Genomic DNA, 18,865 nt, shown 5'->3' with positions numbered 1-18,865 from the left:
CCAGGGAAATCAACAATAATTGATTGGTATGCAAAATTCAATTCAAGCGTGGTGAAATGAGCACGCAGGACGGTGAACGCAGTGGACGCCCGAAAGAGGTGGTTACCGACGAAAACATCAAAAAAATCCACAAAATGATTTTGAATGACCGTAAAATGAAGTTGATCGAGATAGCAGAGGCCTTAAAGATATCAAAGGTACGTGTTGGTCATATCATTCATCAATATTTGGATATGCGGAAGCTCTGTGCAAAATGGGTGCCGTGCGAGCTCACATTTGACCAAAAACAACAACGTGTTGATGATTCTGAGCGGTGTTTGCAGCTTTTAACTCATAATACACCCGAGTTTTTCTGTCGATATGTGACAATGGATGAAACATGGCTCCATCACTACACTCCTGAGTCCAATCGACAGTCGGCTGAGTGGACAGCGACCGGTGAACCGTCTACGAAGCGCGGAAAGACTCAAAAGTCCGCTGGCAAAGTAATGGTCTCTGTTTTTTGGGATGCGCATGGAATAATTTTTATCGATTATCTTGAGAAGGGAAAAACCATCAACAGTGACTATTATATGGCGTTATTGGAGCGTTTGAAGGTCGAAATCGCGTCAAAACGATCCCATGTGAAGAAGAAAAAAGTGTTGTTCCACCAAGACAACGCACCGTGCCACAAGTCTTTGAGAACGATGGCAAAAATTCATGAATTGGGCTTCGAATTGCTTCCCCACCCACTGTATTCTCCAGATCTGTTCTCTCTTGTTCTTGTTCTCAGACCTCAAAAGGATGCTTGCAGGGAAAAAATTTGGCTGCAATGAAGAGGTGATCGCCGAAACTGAGGCCTATTTTGAGGCAAACCCGAAGGAGTACTACCAAAATGGTATCAAAAAATTGGAAGGTCGTTATAATCGTTGTATCGCTCTTGAAGGGAACTACGTTGAATAATAAAAACGAATTTTCACAAAAAAATGTGTGTTTCTTTGTTAGACCGGGGACTTATCAGCCAACCTGTTACGTGATATGAAGATAATTTCATTGGGATGGGGAAATTTTCTTAAATATAAACTAAAACCAAATAATTTTGTTGCACCAAACATAAGTTCATTTTAGCATCAGTTTTACCCTAGAAAGCTTAAACTTCTAAAAGTTACGGATGAGATAAACATACATTTGGGGGATGTATCATATTCTATGATCATGGTGACAACATTTGTAACATAGATTTTGTTTTTTTTTTTTTCTTTTTTTAATTTTTGTACTTACAAGATTCTTTATATAAATTCTTATAATTTAAAAATGTTTTTGGATAAACTTTTATTTGTTGTGTAACAAAAAAATCATCAAAATCTTCAAATTTTCCACAAAATTCTTAGGGTTTCTTCATGCATGACGAATGGTTTTTAGACCTTTGTCAATTCATTATAAAAAAAATTACAATCGAGTTTGACAATTTCTTTGTTGTCTACGAAATGACATCAATTCACATTAATGCTTAATTACTTTATTGTTTAAACGTATTGAAGTTTGAAGATTGCAGATGAAGTGAGATTTTTTTATAACACTCGAAAGATAACCAAATAATCATCGGTTACACCTTGCGTGAGAACATTTGAAGTCAAGAATTTAAAACAAAAGTTTAATGAGAAATGTCGTTACACAGTGGCTGCAATCAAAGCTGGTGCATATTTATTTCGAAAAAAGGAACACTTGAGAACACTACAGAAACTATTACCAAATATTTGCCATCGTATGAATGAACTGGTGCTACAACCACAAATTATTTTAATGGCTAATAACTACCTCTACCACGACGTGTACCCATGCCCGTGTACCGTGCCACTTGAATGAAACAGAATTTAAAGGCCACATCCACCAAATATTTTGCAATATGCCAACACGTTCTCTAGTGTTTTTCTTAGTTTTTCGTTTTTGTTTTTTGTTCCATGCACACTTTCTGTATTGTTTGTTTTGTTTATGAAGTATCTGAACGAAAAAAGTAAACGTGTGATCATGCGCAATGTATATTTCATTATTAGGGTGTCCGGGATTTTAGTTTGATTACCGTTGACTTTTTATACCCTTCACCACTACTTTTTGATGTAATTGAACCAATTAAATAAACAATTGAATGGATCGCAGAAATCAATTAATTTTTTAATCAAGTATATTTTTATACCCTGCGCCACACTGTAGAACAGGGTATTATAAGATTATAAGATTGTGCATTTGTATGTAACCCTCAGAAGGAGACGTCATAGATCCATTTTTTTTTGTATACCGATCGCCTTAGAATTAAATTCTTAGTCGATTTAGCGATGTCCGTCTGCCTATCTCACTAAATATTACTAAAATTTTCCAATTAAAATTTTAATTGAATTTAAAACAAGTATATACGGCCGTAAGTTCGGCCAGGCCGAAGCTTATGTACCCTCCACCATGGATTGCGTAGAAACTTCTACGAAAGACTGTCAACCACAATCGAATTACTTGCCGGTGGCAAGGTATCTTAAAACTCCCTAACGCCGTCTTCTAAATTGTAAGTTAGTCCATACGTGGTATATATTAAACTAAAAAGGGCCGATTAAATACGTATATAATTCAGTTTGAAAAAATTTTCTATAAAAATAAAATTTTAACAAAATCTTCTATAGAAATAAAATTTTAACAAATTTTTCTACAGAAATAAAATTTTGAGAAAATTTCTATAGAAATAAAATTTGGACAAAATTTTCTATAAAAATAAAATCTGGACAACATTTTCTTTAGAAATAAAATTTTGACAAAATTTTCTATAGAAATAAAATTTTGACAACATTTTCTTTAGAAATAAAATTTTGACAAAATTTTCTATAGAAATAACATTTTGACAAAATTTTCTATAGAAATAAAATTTTTACAAATTTTCAATAGAAGTAAAATTTTGACATAATCTTCTATAGAAATAAAATTTTGACAAAATTTTCTATTGTAATAAAATTTTGACAAAATTTTCTATAGAAATAAAATGTTGACAAAAATTTCTATAAAAATAAAATTTTGACAAAATTTTCTATAGAAATAAAATCTGGACAAAACTTTTTTTAGAAATAAAATTTTGACAAAATTTTCTATATAAATAAAATTTTGACAAATTTTTCTATAGAAATATAATTTTCACACAATTTTCTATAGAAATAAAATTTTGACAAAATTTTCTATAGAAATAAAATTTTGACAAAAATTTCTATAGAAATAAAATTTTGTAAAAATTTCTATAGAAATAAAATTTTGACAAAATATTCTATAGAAATAAAATTTTGAAAAAAAAAATTCTATAGAACTAAAATTTTGACACAATTTTCTATAGAAATAAAATTTAGACAAAATTTTCTATTGAAATAAAATTTTGAGCAAATTTTCTACAGAAATAAAATTTTTAGAAAATTTATATAGAAATAAAATTTTGAGAAAATTCTATAGAAACAAAATTATGACAAGTTTTTCGATAAAAATAACATTTTGACAAAACTACTGGAGAAATAAAATGTTGATAAAATTTTCTATAGAAATAAAATTTTGACAAAATTTTCTATAGAATTATTATTTTGAGAAAATTCTATAGAAAAATTTTCTACAGAAATAAATTTTTGACCAAGTTTTCTATAGAAATAATATTTTTATAGAACTAAAATTCTGACAAATTTTTCAACAAAAATAAAATTTTGACCAAATTTTCTATAGGAATAAAATTTTGAGAAAATTTTATATAATAAAATAAAATTTTGAGAAAGTTTTGGGCAAAAATAAAATTTCTCTGAAATTCTGTATAGAAATGAAATTTTGGCAAAATTTTCGTTAGGTTTTGTGAAGCTCCGTATACCATAACAACACGATTCCACGGGCGGGGCCGACTATATTATACCCTGCACCACTTTGTAAATCCACATTTTCGATACTATATCAAATCCTTCAAATGTGTTGGGTGCCATATATATAAAGGTTTTTGTCTCAAATACATACATTTAAATCTGACTCCATCTGAACAAAATTTATAATCTATAGGCTTAAAATTTAAGTCGTCTAATACCCTGGGATGGTACACTATGTTAGTAAAAAAAAAATATGGGAAACATTTTAATCTGAACAAATTTTGAGGCAACTTCGCAAAAGTGTATTTATGATTTATCGGTCGACAGATACGTATTAGAAATAAAGGAAAATTTGAGTCACTTTTACAAGTTTTTGACTTAGCAGTGGCGATTTTATAAGGAAAATGTGGATATTTTGGTCATTTTTTCCCAAATCGGAAAAGCATATATATGGAAGTTATATAGAAATCTGGACCGATTTCAACCAAATTTGATATGCAAACTTAGTATTTTAATTCTACTCCCTGTGCAAAATTTCACGTAAATCGGACTTCAACTTTGAACTCTGTGGTCATATGACGGAAAATCGGGCGAAAGATATATCTGGGAGCTATACCTAAATCTGAACCGATTTCAATAAAATTTAGCACACTTGACTACACTACTAATTATACTCCTAGTGCAAAATTTCAACCAAATTGGGCTAAAATTCTGGCTTCTGGGGCCATATAAGTCTATATCGGGCGAAAGATGTATATGAGAGCTATATCTCAATCTGAACCGAATTCAATCAAATTTTGCACACTTGACTATACGACCAAGTGTTATGCTTGTGCAAAATATCAAGCAAATAAGGGTAAAACTCTGGCTTATGGGTCCATATAAGTGCATATCGGTCGAAAGATATATATGGGAGCTATATCTAAATCGGAACCAATTTCTTCCAAAATCAATAGGGTTCTATTTTGATCCAAAACAGGAACTTGTGCCAAATTTGAAGGCGATTGGACAAACTCTGGCTTCTGGGTCCATATAAGTCTATATCGTGCGAAAGATATATATGGGAGCTATATATAAATCTGAACCGATTTCAATCAAATTTTGCACACTTGACTATACGATCAAGTGTTATGCTTGTGCAAAATTTCAAACAAATCAGGGTAAAACTCTGGCTTCTGGGTCCATATAAGTGCATATCGGTCGAAAGATATTTATGGGATCTTAACCAATTTCTTCCAAAATCAATAGAGTTCTATTCTGATCCAAAACAGGAACGTGTGCCAAATTTGAAGGCGATTGGACATAAACTGTGACCTAGACTTTGATCACAGACAGACGGACGGACAGACGGACATGGTTAGATCGACTCAGGGACCCACCCTGAGCATTATTGCAAAGACACCATGTGTCTATCTCGTCTTCTTCTGGGTGTTGCAAACATATGCACTAACTTATAATACCCTGTTCCACAGTGTGGCGCAGGGTATAAAAACCCACAGGCAAACATATCGGACATATCGATTACAGTCTAACTGTAAAATAAATATAGAAAAATGTCCTATATTCTAACAAATGTATTTCCTTAAATTTTTAAAAGATTCAATACTTCTTAGGACGAGTGGACTAAAATATTTCTCTATACTAAGTCTTATTCATATCATGTATATGAATAAGCGTTCTATAAAAAAGGAAGTCAGATTGGCCATTTTATAAGAAATTTGACTGAATTTGAGGAACTTTCATTTTTATTTAATTTTATTCATTTTTATGAATGCTTTCTTATCAGTGAATAAAACATTCTTGTTCAGTTGTAAAGTCTTATATTCCATGCCTTATTCTAGTTAATTAATTTCTAACTGCTTTCTGTTTACACTGAAAAAACAGGAAGAAAACTTTCGGTTAATTTTAGAAAATTTTGAATATTTGTAGAAAATTTTAACTAAACAGTATTACAAACGTTGGCATCACGCCGATGTCGTAAAAATAAGTAAATATTTTTCGACAAATACAAGAAAATTTATTAGACATAACTAAGTTTTTTTCACTTGTTAAAGAAAATTTTGTAGTTTGAAGAAAAAACTTGGAGTTCAAAATTGCAAGAATGTCTTTAGTGACATACGAAGTTCACGATGGACGCATTTTTGGTAAAATTTACAAATTTAAAGAAATTCTCAACTATTTTGTGGAAGACACGAATTTAGTTAATCTGTTTGCTTCATTTGAGTATATTTTTTTCCTCGGGTTTAGTTAATTTAACTAACGTACACAAAAAAGTATTAGAGTAAAGAAAACTTTCTCCAAACATAATATTTCTATGAACTAAAATAAAGTTAAATTGGCTTTAGTGAAATAGAGAGTTCACTTTTTTTTGAGTGTAGGATTTTGTTTTTACTGAAACAAGTAAATTTTATTATTTTACACAGAAATTTAACTTAATGAAATAAAATGGCTAAACTAAATGGATGAACATTTTTTCCTGTCGTTTCGATGGCACTTTTTTTCTGGGTGTGTAAAAGCAAATATTAGATTTCATTAAATTTTTACATTTTGCCCAGGAAGTGAATTGATTTTTCGACAATATGTTTACTATGACATTAAAGGAATCGTTTGGAAACATTTATGAAGGGAAAACATTACAAAACCCCAAAGCATCCATGTGAACTATCCTAAAGGCGTAAATACAGAACACCCTATTATACAAAAAACAATATACACTGGAGTATATGGTTTATCTCTACTTTATTTAAGCAACTTTAGTTCAATGCATTACGAAGTCACTATGTCAACAGAAGCGATATCTGTCTGTCCCTTACATTGCATGGATCTGCATAAGTTTCTTTGACGGCATAGGAGTATTGCGACAGGTTTTATGTTGTCGCTGCTCTTATGGTGCACCAGAAATCAGACAATCGTTAACAGCACCTACACCTACAGTTAACTAGTGACTCACAATTGTTTTTTTTTGCTTTCCGAAATTTATGGATTACTATATAAACAAACCCAGTTTTTGCCGGCAAATTTAAAAATTCTTAAAAGAGTAAACATTTACAAAAAAATGTAGTGTAATAAAAATCGTGAGTTGATATAAATTTGGTGGAATTTTCCGAATTGAATGATTCGTTATATAAGTGTGAATTGTTTAACATTGATGGTAAAGGAAAATCATCTTTCCAGTGCGAAGTGTTTGTAATAATGAGCCACCTTTTAGTTATTTAATTAAATTTTTTGTGCAGTTTGATCCCAAATCCCGTTAAGATTGCATATATGACCGGTCCCCTAAATAATAAACATTTTATCTTTTGTTACCATACCGTGTATTCAGTGGACACGTATATCGCCTAAAAGTATGCAAAGAAAATTGTTTGTGCAGTTTGATCCCAAATCCCGTTAAGTTTGCATATATGACCGGTCCCCTAAATAATAAACATTTTATCTTTTGTTACCATACCGTGTATTCAGTGGACACGTACATTTTATCTTTTGTTACCATACCGTGTATTCAGTGGACACGTACATCGCCTAAGAGTATGCAAAGAAAATTTTTTATACTGATAATCGGGTTAATGTCCTGAATATGAAATTTCAAGAAATGGTTTTCAATGGAAAACCGAAATGAAACAAGTATATAAGGCGGAAAGTTCGACTAGGCCAAATCTTTTGTGTATGGATTGTGCATCAGTCTTTAGTTCTACCGAAGACTATCCACAATCCACTACCGAATTACTTGGGTTGTGGTAACAGTTACCAAATCTCCTTAGCCCTCCAATGCACAGTGGTTCAAAATCGATTTTTTGGAAATAATTCTGCAACTTTTAAACGGATAAAGATATCAACATAATTTTTTCTTTGTGTAAAAGCTGAGGTGTTTTCCTCTATTTTTGCAAGATTGTGGGTCCCTGCTGGGTCTACGGGCTGACCTGTTGGCATTGAATGTTCGTCACCTCGCGGGTATGAGATTTTGTTTTAGCTGTCAAGTCCGCATTTATGAACCGATTTCGATGATTCCTTTTTTGCTGGATAGAACTTGTAAGGCCCTTAAAAATTTTCCTCCAGAATGAATGTAGGTGCCTTTTCCCAAACAAAATTGGTCAAATTTCGGTATTTTGTTGAACTTTTAATCTATAAAGCTCGGTAGATTAGGTTAGGTTAGGTATAGTGGCAGCCCGACATTTCAGACTAGACTATTCAGTCCATTGTTATACCACAGTGGTGAACTTCTCTCTTATCACTGAGTGATGTCCGATTCTATGTTAAGCTCAATGACAAGGGACCTCCTTTTTATAGCCGACTCCGAACGGCGTTTCACATTGCAGTGAAACCACTTAGAGAAGCGTTGAAACACTCAGAAATGTCACCAACATTACTGAGGTGGAAACCCTTTTGGTGTTTTCTCGAAACTGGGTTTGAACCCACGACCCTGTGTATGCAAGGCGGGTATGCTTACCACTGCACCACGGTGTCTCGGTAAGTAGTTCCGTATGCCTGCAAACAGTGATTTCCAGTGTATCTAAGCTCTTAAGTCTCAAGAGTGTCAAATCGAGTGGGTCCTCATGTACCCATAGAAAAAATCATGAACTGCGTGCTCATTTCAAAACGATCCGTTCATGAAAGTGAATCAACACACATGTAGTTTCAAACGGAGAACAGACGGTTACGAATTTATAAAAAAACATCCGCTGCCTTCACCATACGCGTTAACAGTCGTCTTAGCGCATTGCACCACCGACGGAGTCGTCTAACGAATATTTGAAGACATTTCAAGGCCAAAGAAAAACGAAACCCATGAAATCGTGAACGGCCGTAGACGAATCCGTGAACATTCCGTTTTGATTTTTCGTAAACGTTTCTGTTTCATTTTGTTACCGTTCACTATTTTGGAACGTAATTTTTTCTATTAGTGTAGCGCTTGTCATACAAATGAGTGATGTTCTATTTATCCTATGATATCTGTGGTTCGCGATTGTCTACCAAACGTGGCAGCCATATGTAGCCATTGGTCTTATAACCGCCGTATAAAGACAATAATTAAGATAAGGATGCATTCCCTATCGTTCTCCGACTAATTGTCGACAAGAGTACAATGGCGTATAGGCCTTCTTTATGCTGTATTTTCATCCATCTAGCTCAGTTTAGAGTCCAAGTATTTTGCTGATTTCCCGAGACTCAACTTCGTCCCTTGAAATTCCGGAGCTTTGTATCTAATGATCTTTCTTCTTCTTCTAGAGAAAAGTACTCGCTCTATTTGTCAACGGTTTCCTGGTCCAATCTGAAAGATACTATTAAGCATGACTCAACACATCTGAGATCGAATCCAGGAATTTTCCCAATACCAATATTCTGACGATTTATTGATGCGATTTATTTGATGTGATTGACGATTTGGTTAGACGTTGTCTAGTTCAGTTTAGAGTCCAAGTATTTTGCTGATTTCCAGAGACTCAACTTCGTTCATTGAAATTCCGGAGCTTTGTATAAATTGATCTTTCTTCTTCTTCTAGAGAAAACTACTCGCTCTATTTGTCAACGGTTTCCAATCTGAAAAATACTGTCAAGCCTGACTCAACACATCTGAGATCGGATCCAGGAATTTTCCCGATACCAATATTCTGACGATTTATTTGACGGTTTATTGATGCGATTGACGATTCGGTTAGACGTCGTCGGCCACTGCTCGGTGATTCGGGTTTGTCGTTAACGATCTGTTGATATGGTTGTCGTTAAAGATCTATTGATTCTGCGTTAGTGGATGATGCTTCGATCTTGGCAAGTCGGGGTTGTCGTCGACGATTCGGCGTCGTTGACTGTTCGGTTGTTGACTCGGTTTTGTTGGTTCGGAATTATCGTTGGCTGTTTGTTTGATGTTTCGGTGATTCGTGATTGTCGTTGATTGTTCAGTTGATGATTCGGTTTTGGTGATTGGTTTTGGTGAATCGTTGACGATTCGTATTCGATTGATGATTAAGTTTCGGTAATCCAGGATTGTCGTTGACCATTCGTGTTTGATTGTTGATTCAGTTTCGGTAATTCAGGATTGTCGTTGACGATGTCTTGATAGGGTGGTGGCTGATTGTTTCGTTGATACGTTGATTCCGTGATCGTTGCTTGCTCAATGATGATGTTTCGGCGGTTCATCGATTCGGTGCTCGTTGATTGCTCGGTGATTCGTTGAAACTTCGTTGTTCGGTTAGTAAACTAATAGTAAAGGAAGATACACGAATGCAGGAGAAAGCTAATTGTCGACACAATTAGTGCGTAAGCAAGCCAAGTGACAACACACCTAGTGCAGAAGCAAGCTAATGGCCGAATCAATTAGCGCGGAAGCCAGGTAAAATCCGAAGAAATTAGTGCGAAAGTAAGTGATCTATGCTAAAAGACTTGTGCGTCTATTGGAATTCTTCTTACTCACCAAAAAGGCTGCCCTTATAAGTGGGTGCAATAATGATGTGAATGGGAATTATCTCCATAGCGACCAAAAAATAATAAAAAATATTGTAGTTAGAAATCACTTTGCCATGTAACTGGCACCACCCAGTAGTGAAAACATAATCTGCGTTGAATGATAAAGGGCTATAGTGGTAGGGACAGTGAATCACAGTAAGCATACGTAGCGGAGGTGTAAAACGATTATTACACTAATCCCAATAAGTAAGGGTACGAAAGTAAAATACGTATAACTGAATATCATGTGCTAGTGGGAAATACTATATTCGGGCGAAATGTATTTCGTACCGTTACAAGATTTTTTTTTATATATTTCAGGTATATGCCCAGAAACATAAAATTTCATTCCACCCCAATAAATGTGACGCGCATGAATGGAATCAATCAAACTATTTTATTACTTTTTTGTTTTTGTGAAGCGCATTGAAGCTCTTGTTCTATGATTGCATTTGTTAATGAAAACACGTTAATATGTTTTTTTTGTTTGTAATGTAGCTTGCCATTTTTCAAACTCCATAAGAAAATCTTGCTAACTTTTTAGTTTCCATGTTGTGAAAACAAGTTTACTCAAATTCTTATATTATGTTTCTTTGCAGATCATGCCATTGTCCTTGACAACTATTTTACCACCTTTGGAGTACAGAAATAAAATCGAAAAAAGTAGTTTTTTGAAGTGATTGTCTTTGGTTTTGATTTTGATTTGTTGGACCTCTATCAAACACGCAACATGACTGATGCCAATGACTTTGACGATGGTTTCGTAAACATGGCCTATGTTTCATCTCAACAAGGGTCAACCAGTTCAATTCCTGGAGAATATCGTAAATCTGTAGATGGTGAAGAGTTGGTGCCACCAAGGTCTGTAAAAAGTAATCGTAGCACTATAAATATCGACACAACACCGGATGCAAATCGATCTGCAGATTTTAATGGAAATGTAAGTTGTCTAATTTGCACAAGTCACATGAAACAAAACTCGCATTAACAAATAATCCTGAAGGTAATGGATTTCATTGACATGTCCTATGAAGAACTCACTTATCATATAGAAAAACAATAAAACAAATAGGCGCTGAGCTCTGCTGGATAGAAAAAAATTTCTATAGAAATAAAATTTTGACAAAATTTTCCTTAGAAATAAAATTTTGACAACATTTTCCTTAGAAATAAAATTTTGACAAAATTTTCTATAGAAATAAAATTTTGACAGAATTTTCTATGGAAATAAAATTTTGACAGAATTTTCTATGGAAATAAAATTTTGACAAAATTTTCTATAGAAATAACATTTTGACAAAATTTTTTTTTAGAAATAAAGTTTTGACAAAATTTTCTATAGAAATAAAGTTTTGACAAAATTTTCTATAGAAATAAAATTTTGACAAAACTTTCTATATAAATAAAATTTTGACAAAATTTTCTATAGAAATAAAATTTTGACAAAATTTTCTATAGAAATAAAATTTTGACAAAATTTTCTATAGAAATAAACTTTTGACAAAATTTTCTATAAAAATAAAATTTTGTCAACATTTTTTATAGAAATGAAATTTTGACAAAATTTTTATATAGAAATAAAATTTTGACATATTTTTATATAGAAATAAAATTTTGAAAAAATTTTCTATAGAAATAAAATTTTGACAAATTTTTCTATAGAAATAAAATTTTGACAAAATTTTCTATAGAAATGAAATTTTGACAAAATTTTCTATAGAAATAAAATTTTGACAAAATTTTCCATATAAATAAAATTTTGACAAAATTTTCTATATAAATAAAATTTTGACAAAATTTTCTATAGAAATAAAATTGTGTTGTTTTTTGATTTCAGCTTAACACCATGCATTGACTAAACTACAAGTGTAGCTTAACCAACAGAGGAAAAGAATGTTTGTCAAATTTATTTGGGCAAAGCCCTATAGACTGCAAGATGGTTGGATGGACGCACGTTTCGGAATTACCACATTCCTCATCAGCATCCTCTACTTGCAGCAAAACTATCAACCAATTATCAGAATAAATTCAGGCAGTTTATTAAACCCAACAAAAACCACACTTGAACCCTCCGAAAAAAGGTTTTACATTGATAGCCGGCTTATGCCGAAATAAATTCGAAACAAACATATCTCTTTTCCTATGCCACTGTCAAATCATCGATTTGAATTCACATGGCTGGGTTTATTTTGAGCGTGCCTCCTCTTCTTTTTCCTTTTATTTTGACAAATTGTGTATAGAAATGAAATGTAAAAATAAAATTTTGTCAAAATTTTTTATAGAAATAAAATTTTGACAAAATTTTCTATAGAAATAAAATTTTGACATAATTTTCAATAAAAATAAAATTTTGACAAAATTTTCTATAGAAATAAAATTTTGACAAAATTTTCTATAGAAATAAAATATTGACAAAATTTTCTATAGAAATAAAATTTTGACAAAATTTTCTATAGAAATAAAATTTTGACAAAATTTTCTATAGAAATAAAATTTTGACAAAATTTTCTATAGAAATAAAATTTTGACAAAATTTTCTATAGAAATAAAATTTTGACAAATTTTTTTTAGAAATAAAATTTTGACAAAATTTTCTATAGAAATGAAATTTTGACAAAATTTTCTATAAAAATAAAATTTTGACAAAATTTTCTATAGAAATAAAATTTTGACAAAATTTCTATAGAAATAAACTTTTGTCAACATTTTTTATAGAAATGAAATTTTGACAAAATTTTTATATAGAAATAAAATTTTGACATAGTTTTATAAAGAAATGAAAGTTTGACAAAATTTTCTAAAGAAATAAAATTTAGTCAAAAATTTTTATAGAAATAAAATTTTGACAAAATTGTGTATAGAAATAAAATGTAAAAATAAAATTTTGTCAAAATTTTTTATAGAAATAAAATTTTGTCAAAATTTTTTATAGAAATAAAATTTTGACAAAATTGTCTGTAGAAATAAAATGTTGACATAATTTTATATAGAAATAAAATTTTGACAAAATTTTCTGTAGAAATAAAATTTTGACAAAATTTTCTATAGAAATAAAATTTAGTCAAAATTTTCTATAGAAATAAAATTTAGTCAAAATTTTTTATAGAAATAAAATTTTGACAAAATTTTCTACAGAAATAAAATTTTGCCAAATTTTCTATAGAAATAAAATTTTGCCAAATTTTCCATAGAAATAAAATTTTGACAAAATTTTCTATAGAAATAAAATTTTGACAAAATTTTCTATGGAAATACAATTTTGACAAAATTTTCTATAGAAATAAAATTTTGACATAATTTTATATAGAAATAAAATTTTGACATAATTTTCTATAAAAATAAAATTTTGACAAAATTTTCTATAGAAATAAAATTTTGACAAAATTTTCTATAGAAATAAAATGTTGACAAAATTTTCTATAGAAATAAAATGTTGACAAAATTTTCTATAGAAATAAAATTTTGACAATTTTTTTTAGAAATAAAATTTTGACAAAATTTTCTATAGAAATGAAATTTTGACAAAATTTTCTATAGAAATGAAATTTTGACAAAATTTTCTATAGAAATAAAATTTTGACATAATTTTATATAGAAATAAAATTTTGACATAATTTTCTATAGAAATAAAATTTTGACAAAATTTTCTATAGAAATAAAATTGTGCCAAATTTTCTATAGAAATAAAATTTTGCCAAATTTTCCATAGAAATAAAATTTTGACAAAATTTTCTATAGAAATAAAATTTTGACAAAATTTTCTATAGAAATAAAATTTTGACAAAATTTTCTATGGAAATACAATTTTGAAAAAATTTTCTATGGAAATACAATTTTGACAAAATTTTCTATAGAAATAAAATTTTGACATAATTTTATATAGAAATAAAATTTTGACATAATTTTCTATAAAAATAAAATTTTGACAAAATTTTCTATAGAAATAAAATTTTGACAAAATTTTCTATAGAAATAAAATTTTGACAAAATTTTCTATAGAAATAAAATTTTGACAAAATTTTCTATAGAAATAAAATTTTGACAAAATTTTCTATAGAAATAAAATTTTAACATAATTTTTGTATAGAAAAAAAATTTTGACATAATATTATATAGAAATAAAATTTGGACATAATTTTCTATAAAAATAAAATTTTGACAAAATTTTCTATAGAAATAAAATTTTGACAAAATTTTCTATAGAAATAAAATTTTGACAAAATTTTCTATAGAAATAAAATTTTGACAAAATTTTCTATAGAAATAAAATGTTGACAAAATTTTCTATAGAAATAAAATTTAGTCAAAATTATCTATAGAAATAAAATTTTGTCAAAATTTTTTATAGAAATAAAATTTTAACATAATTTTTGTATAGAAATAAAATTTTGACTAAATAAAATTTTGATATAATTTGACAAAATATTCTATAGAAATAAAATTTTGACAAAATTTTCTCTGGAAATACAATTTTGACAAAATTTTCTATAGAAATAAAATTTTGACATAATTTTATATAGAAATAAAATTTTGACATAATTTTCTATAAAAATAAAATTTTGACAAAATTTTCTATAGAAATAAAATTTTAACATAATTTTTGTATAGAAAAAAAAATTTTGACAAAATAAAATTTTGACATAATTTTCTATAAAAATAAAATTTTGACAAAATTTTCTATAAAAATAAAATTTTGACAAAATTTTCTATAGAAATAAAATTTTGACAAAGTTTTCTATAGAAATAAAATTTTGACAAAATTTTCTATAGAAACAAAATTTTGACAAAATTTTCTATAGAAATAAAATTTAGTCAAAATTATCTATAGAAATAAAATTTTGTCAAAATTTTTTATAGAAATAAAATTTTAACATAATTTTTGTATAGAAATAAAATTTTGACTAAATAAAATTTTGATATAATTTTGACAAAATTTTTTATAGAAATAAAATTTTGATAAACTTTTTTAATCATAGGAATATAAAAAATATGGAATAAGTCCTTCGAAATCGTCCACAAGTTACAGCATTCCTCAGATATTTAGATTCCATCAAATGTTTGGAAACACATATTCAATGTACCCTAGGTATAGTTAGATTAGATATAGTGCCAGCTCCGCTACAGGAAATGGATCTACCCCAGAACCAGTACAGAAATGCTTCCTGGTGTGAATGGACCAGTCCCAGTTCTGGTTGAAACGTATGGAAGGGACCGGCAACTTTACTATTTTTTTATGATAATATTTTTTGTGTTATTTAATAAAATCTCATATTTTGGAATTATAAATTTTTAAAATGTCTTCAGCACAATATGAAGTCTAGACAGACACAATTTAAGTTAAATTTACTCATTTGAGAAACTAATGAACTCTATTTCAGCAAAAATCCCCCATTTTAGGAAAATATGAACTATTTCAGTTTTAATTCACGTCAATAAAGTAAACAAAAAATAATTAAAATAAAGTTAAATCGGCTATATAAAAATTTTGATGAGCTTTTTCTTGGAGCAGCTTTCACAAAAGAAAAATTTATGTTGATATCTTCGTTCGTTCAAAAGTTACAGAATTATTTACAAAAAACAAAAGCGATTTAGAACCACTGTGCATCGATGGATCGAAGATGGTAGTATAACTGGTATACTCACATATCGAGATCCCATTCTGATCACGGGCAATAACGCGGCAGGATCCTCATCCTATAAGTGCCTGGATATGTCAGAAAAGGCGGACGCCTAACGAAGAGAAGATACGGACTACACAGAAACAAATTTTACGATTTTTTCCAATTGAAGTCCTAATTGAGTGTTAAAAAATATTCAATTAAAAATTTAATTGATTCAACATATTTTTTAATTGAAACAAAAATCAATCACAAAAATTAATAGTATCAATTAATTTTGTAATTGGTTCAATTAATTGTTTAATTGACTTTTTATTGATACTATACTTTTCGTGATTGAAGACATTCCAATAAAAAATTAATTGGATCAATTAATTTCGTGATTGAATCTGAAAAAAATTGTTTTGTGTGTATGCCACTGGTCTGCATTAACTAGATATGGAGGCCTTCATTTGGGGGAAAGTTGACTCAGAACCAGGCCTGTCTCTGTTTCGCCTATAATAGCTCACTAAGATTTTGATCTGAGTATGGGATTTAATCATTCGTCTTCCTAGTGATCCCAAAATATTTCATCGCAACTCGCTGTAATATCTTCAGAATCATCTATCCAACTATTCAGAATTTTTTTTGGAACAATATTTAAATTGATTACTAACTCCCTGAATGTAATACAGTACAATTTTATTTCTGAAGTAGAGATTGATGCCCACCCACATATATATTTCTCCATTGCAGAAACTTCCCGATAGCAGTTCACAACCAGTGAAACCTCAACGTGATAATTGGGGAAATGATGTAGAATTTTTAATGTCCTGCATTGCCTTGTCAGTGGGATTGGGAAATGTGTGGCGTTTCCCCTTCACAGCCCTAGATAACGGTGGTGGAGCCTTTGTGATACCATACCTTATAGCATTATTCTTAGTGGGTAAGCCAGTTTATTATATGGAAATGTTACTGGGACAATTTTCCAGTAGAGGTAGCGTTAAAGTATATGATTTTGCTCCCATAATGAGAGGTAAGATGACTATGAATTTCATAACTTGTCCTCCAGCATGCACATGCACTTGCCATTGTTACAGGTATTGGTTATGGTCAAGTTTTGGGCACCGGTGTTGTCACCACCTATTATGCTACATTAATGGCACTGACATTACGCTATTTCATCGATTCCTTCTATACGATACTGCCATGGAGTTATTGTCGAAAGGAATGGGGAGATTCATGTATAGATTCCAAACCTTTGCAGGGTGAAGGACGTTCGAAAAATATAACAGTAGTAACTGACGATGTGAAAACCACATCAGCTGAGTATTATTTTTTGTACGTATATCAAGAATTACACGAGACAGTGATAACATCTCCATCCTAACACTATTTTAGCAATGTGATTTTGCAGCAAAAGGATGGTATCGATGATGGTCTGGGAAATCCAAGCTGGTCCTTGGCTTTGACATTGGCATTTTCATGGCTCGTAATAGCCCTCATAATGATAAAAGGTGTCAAAAGTTCGGGAAAAGCTTCATATTTCCTAGCCGTGTTTCCCTATTGCATTATGGCCATTTTACTTATACGATCGTTAACATTGCCTGGAGCCATGAATGGAGTCCTATATTTTTTGAAACCTCAATGGAATAAGCTTCTAGATCCGAAGGTATTTTATCTGACGTTTCGCACATTTGCTTTGATTTTTTATCTTTTGTTTGATTCTGTTTTTATAGGTGTGGTATGCCGCAGTTACCCAAGTGTTTTTTTCATTGGCTATTTGTTTTGGAAATATCACAATGTATGCTTCGTACAATCGCTTTGGACATAACATAAAGAGGTAAGAAGGGCCAGGATAATTTTATTTCTATAGAATATTTTCTCAAAATTTTATTTCAATAGAAAATTTTGTCAAAATTTTATTTCTATAGAAAATTTTGTCAAAATTTTATTTCTATTGAAACTTTTGTCTATATTTTATATTTATAGAAAATTTTATAAAATTTTCTTTCTATAGCAAATTTTGTAAAATTTTTATTTCTATAGAAAATGTTTAAAAATTTGATTACTATAGAAAATTTTGTCAATATTTTATTTTATTTTTATAGAAAATTTTGTCAAAATTTTATTTCTGTAGAAAATGTTGGAAACGTTTTATTTCTATAGAAAATTTTGTAAATTTTTTCCACAGAAAATTTCGTCAAAATTTTATTTCTGTAGAAAATTTTGTCAAAATTTTATTTCTATAGAAAATGTTGTCAACATTTTATTTCTATGGAATATTTTTTCAAAATTTTATTGACATAGTAAATTTTCTCAAAATTTTATTTTTATAGAAAATTTTCCCCAAATTTTATTTCTGAAGAACATTTTATCCAAATTTTATTTCTAAAGAAAATTTTGTCAAAATTTCATTTCTAAAAAAAATTTTGTCAAAATTGTATTTCATAGAAGATTTTGCCAAAATTTTATTTCTATAGAAAATTTTGTCAAAATTTTATTTCTACAGAAAATTTCGTCAAATTTTATTACTATAGAAAATTTTGTCAACATTTGATTTCTATAGAAAATTTTGTCAACATTTTATTTCTATGGAATATTTTTTCAAAATTTTATTGACATAGTAAATTTTCTCAAAACTTTATTTCTATAGAAAATTTTCCCCAAATTTTTTTCTACAGAAAATTTCGTCAAATTTTATTTCTATAGAATTATTTTTCACAATTTTGTTAAAATTTTATTTCTAAAGAAAATTTTCTCAAAATTTTATTTCTAAAGAAAATTTTCCCAAAATTGTGTTTCGATAGAAGATTTTGTCAAAATTTTATTTCTACAGAAAATTTTGTCAAATTTTATTTCTACAGAAAATTCGTCACATTTTATTTTTATAGAATTATTTTTCACAATTTTGTCAAAATTTTATTTCTACAGAAAATTTTCTCAAAATTTTATTTCTTTAAAAATTTTTCTCCAAAATTTATT

At 29.5% G+C, this 18,865-nt stretch overlaps 1 protein-coding gene across 1 annotated transcript in view; it reads left to right on the top strand.

Moving 5' to 3' along the window:
* Nucleotides 1-18,865, top strand: part of LOC142239459 (sodium-dependent nutrient amino acid transporter 1) — a 38,001-nt gene that overhangs the window by 8,957 nt on the left and 10,179 nt on the right. The window contains exons 2-6 of the mRNA XM_075311256.1: nt 10,883-11,223; nt 16,637-16,916; nt 16,981-17,221; nt 17,282-17,552; nt 17,620-17,723. Coding sequence (XP_075167371.1) covers nt 11,014-11,223; nt 16,637-16,916; nt 16,981-17,221; nt 17,282-17,552; nt 17,620-17,723 — 1,106 coding nt within the window. The 5' untranslated portion in view covers nt 10,883-11,013. The remainder of the gene's footprint in view (nt 1-10,882; nt 11,224-16,636; nt 16,917-16,980; nt 17,222-17,281; nt 17,553-17,619; nt 17,724-18,865) is intronic.

The sequence above is a fragment of the Haematobia irritans genome, chromosome 5 (genome assembly GCF_050003625.1).
Source record: "Haematobia irritans isolate KBUSLIRL chromosome 5, ASM5000362v1, whole genome shotgun sequence".
NCBI classification, from domain to species: domain Eukaryota; kingdom Metazoa; phylum Arthropoda; class Insecta; order Diptera; family Muscidae; genus Haematobia; species Haematobia irritans.
This window is presented reverse-complemented; position numbering and strand designations above follow the sequence as displayed.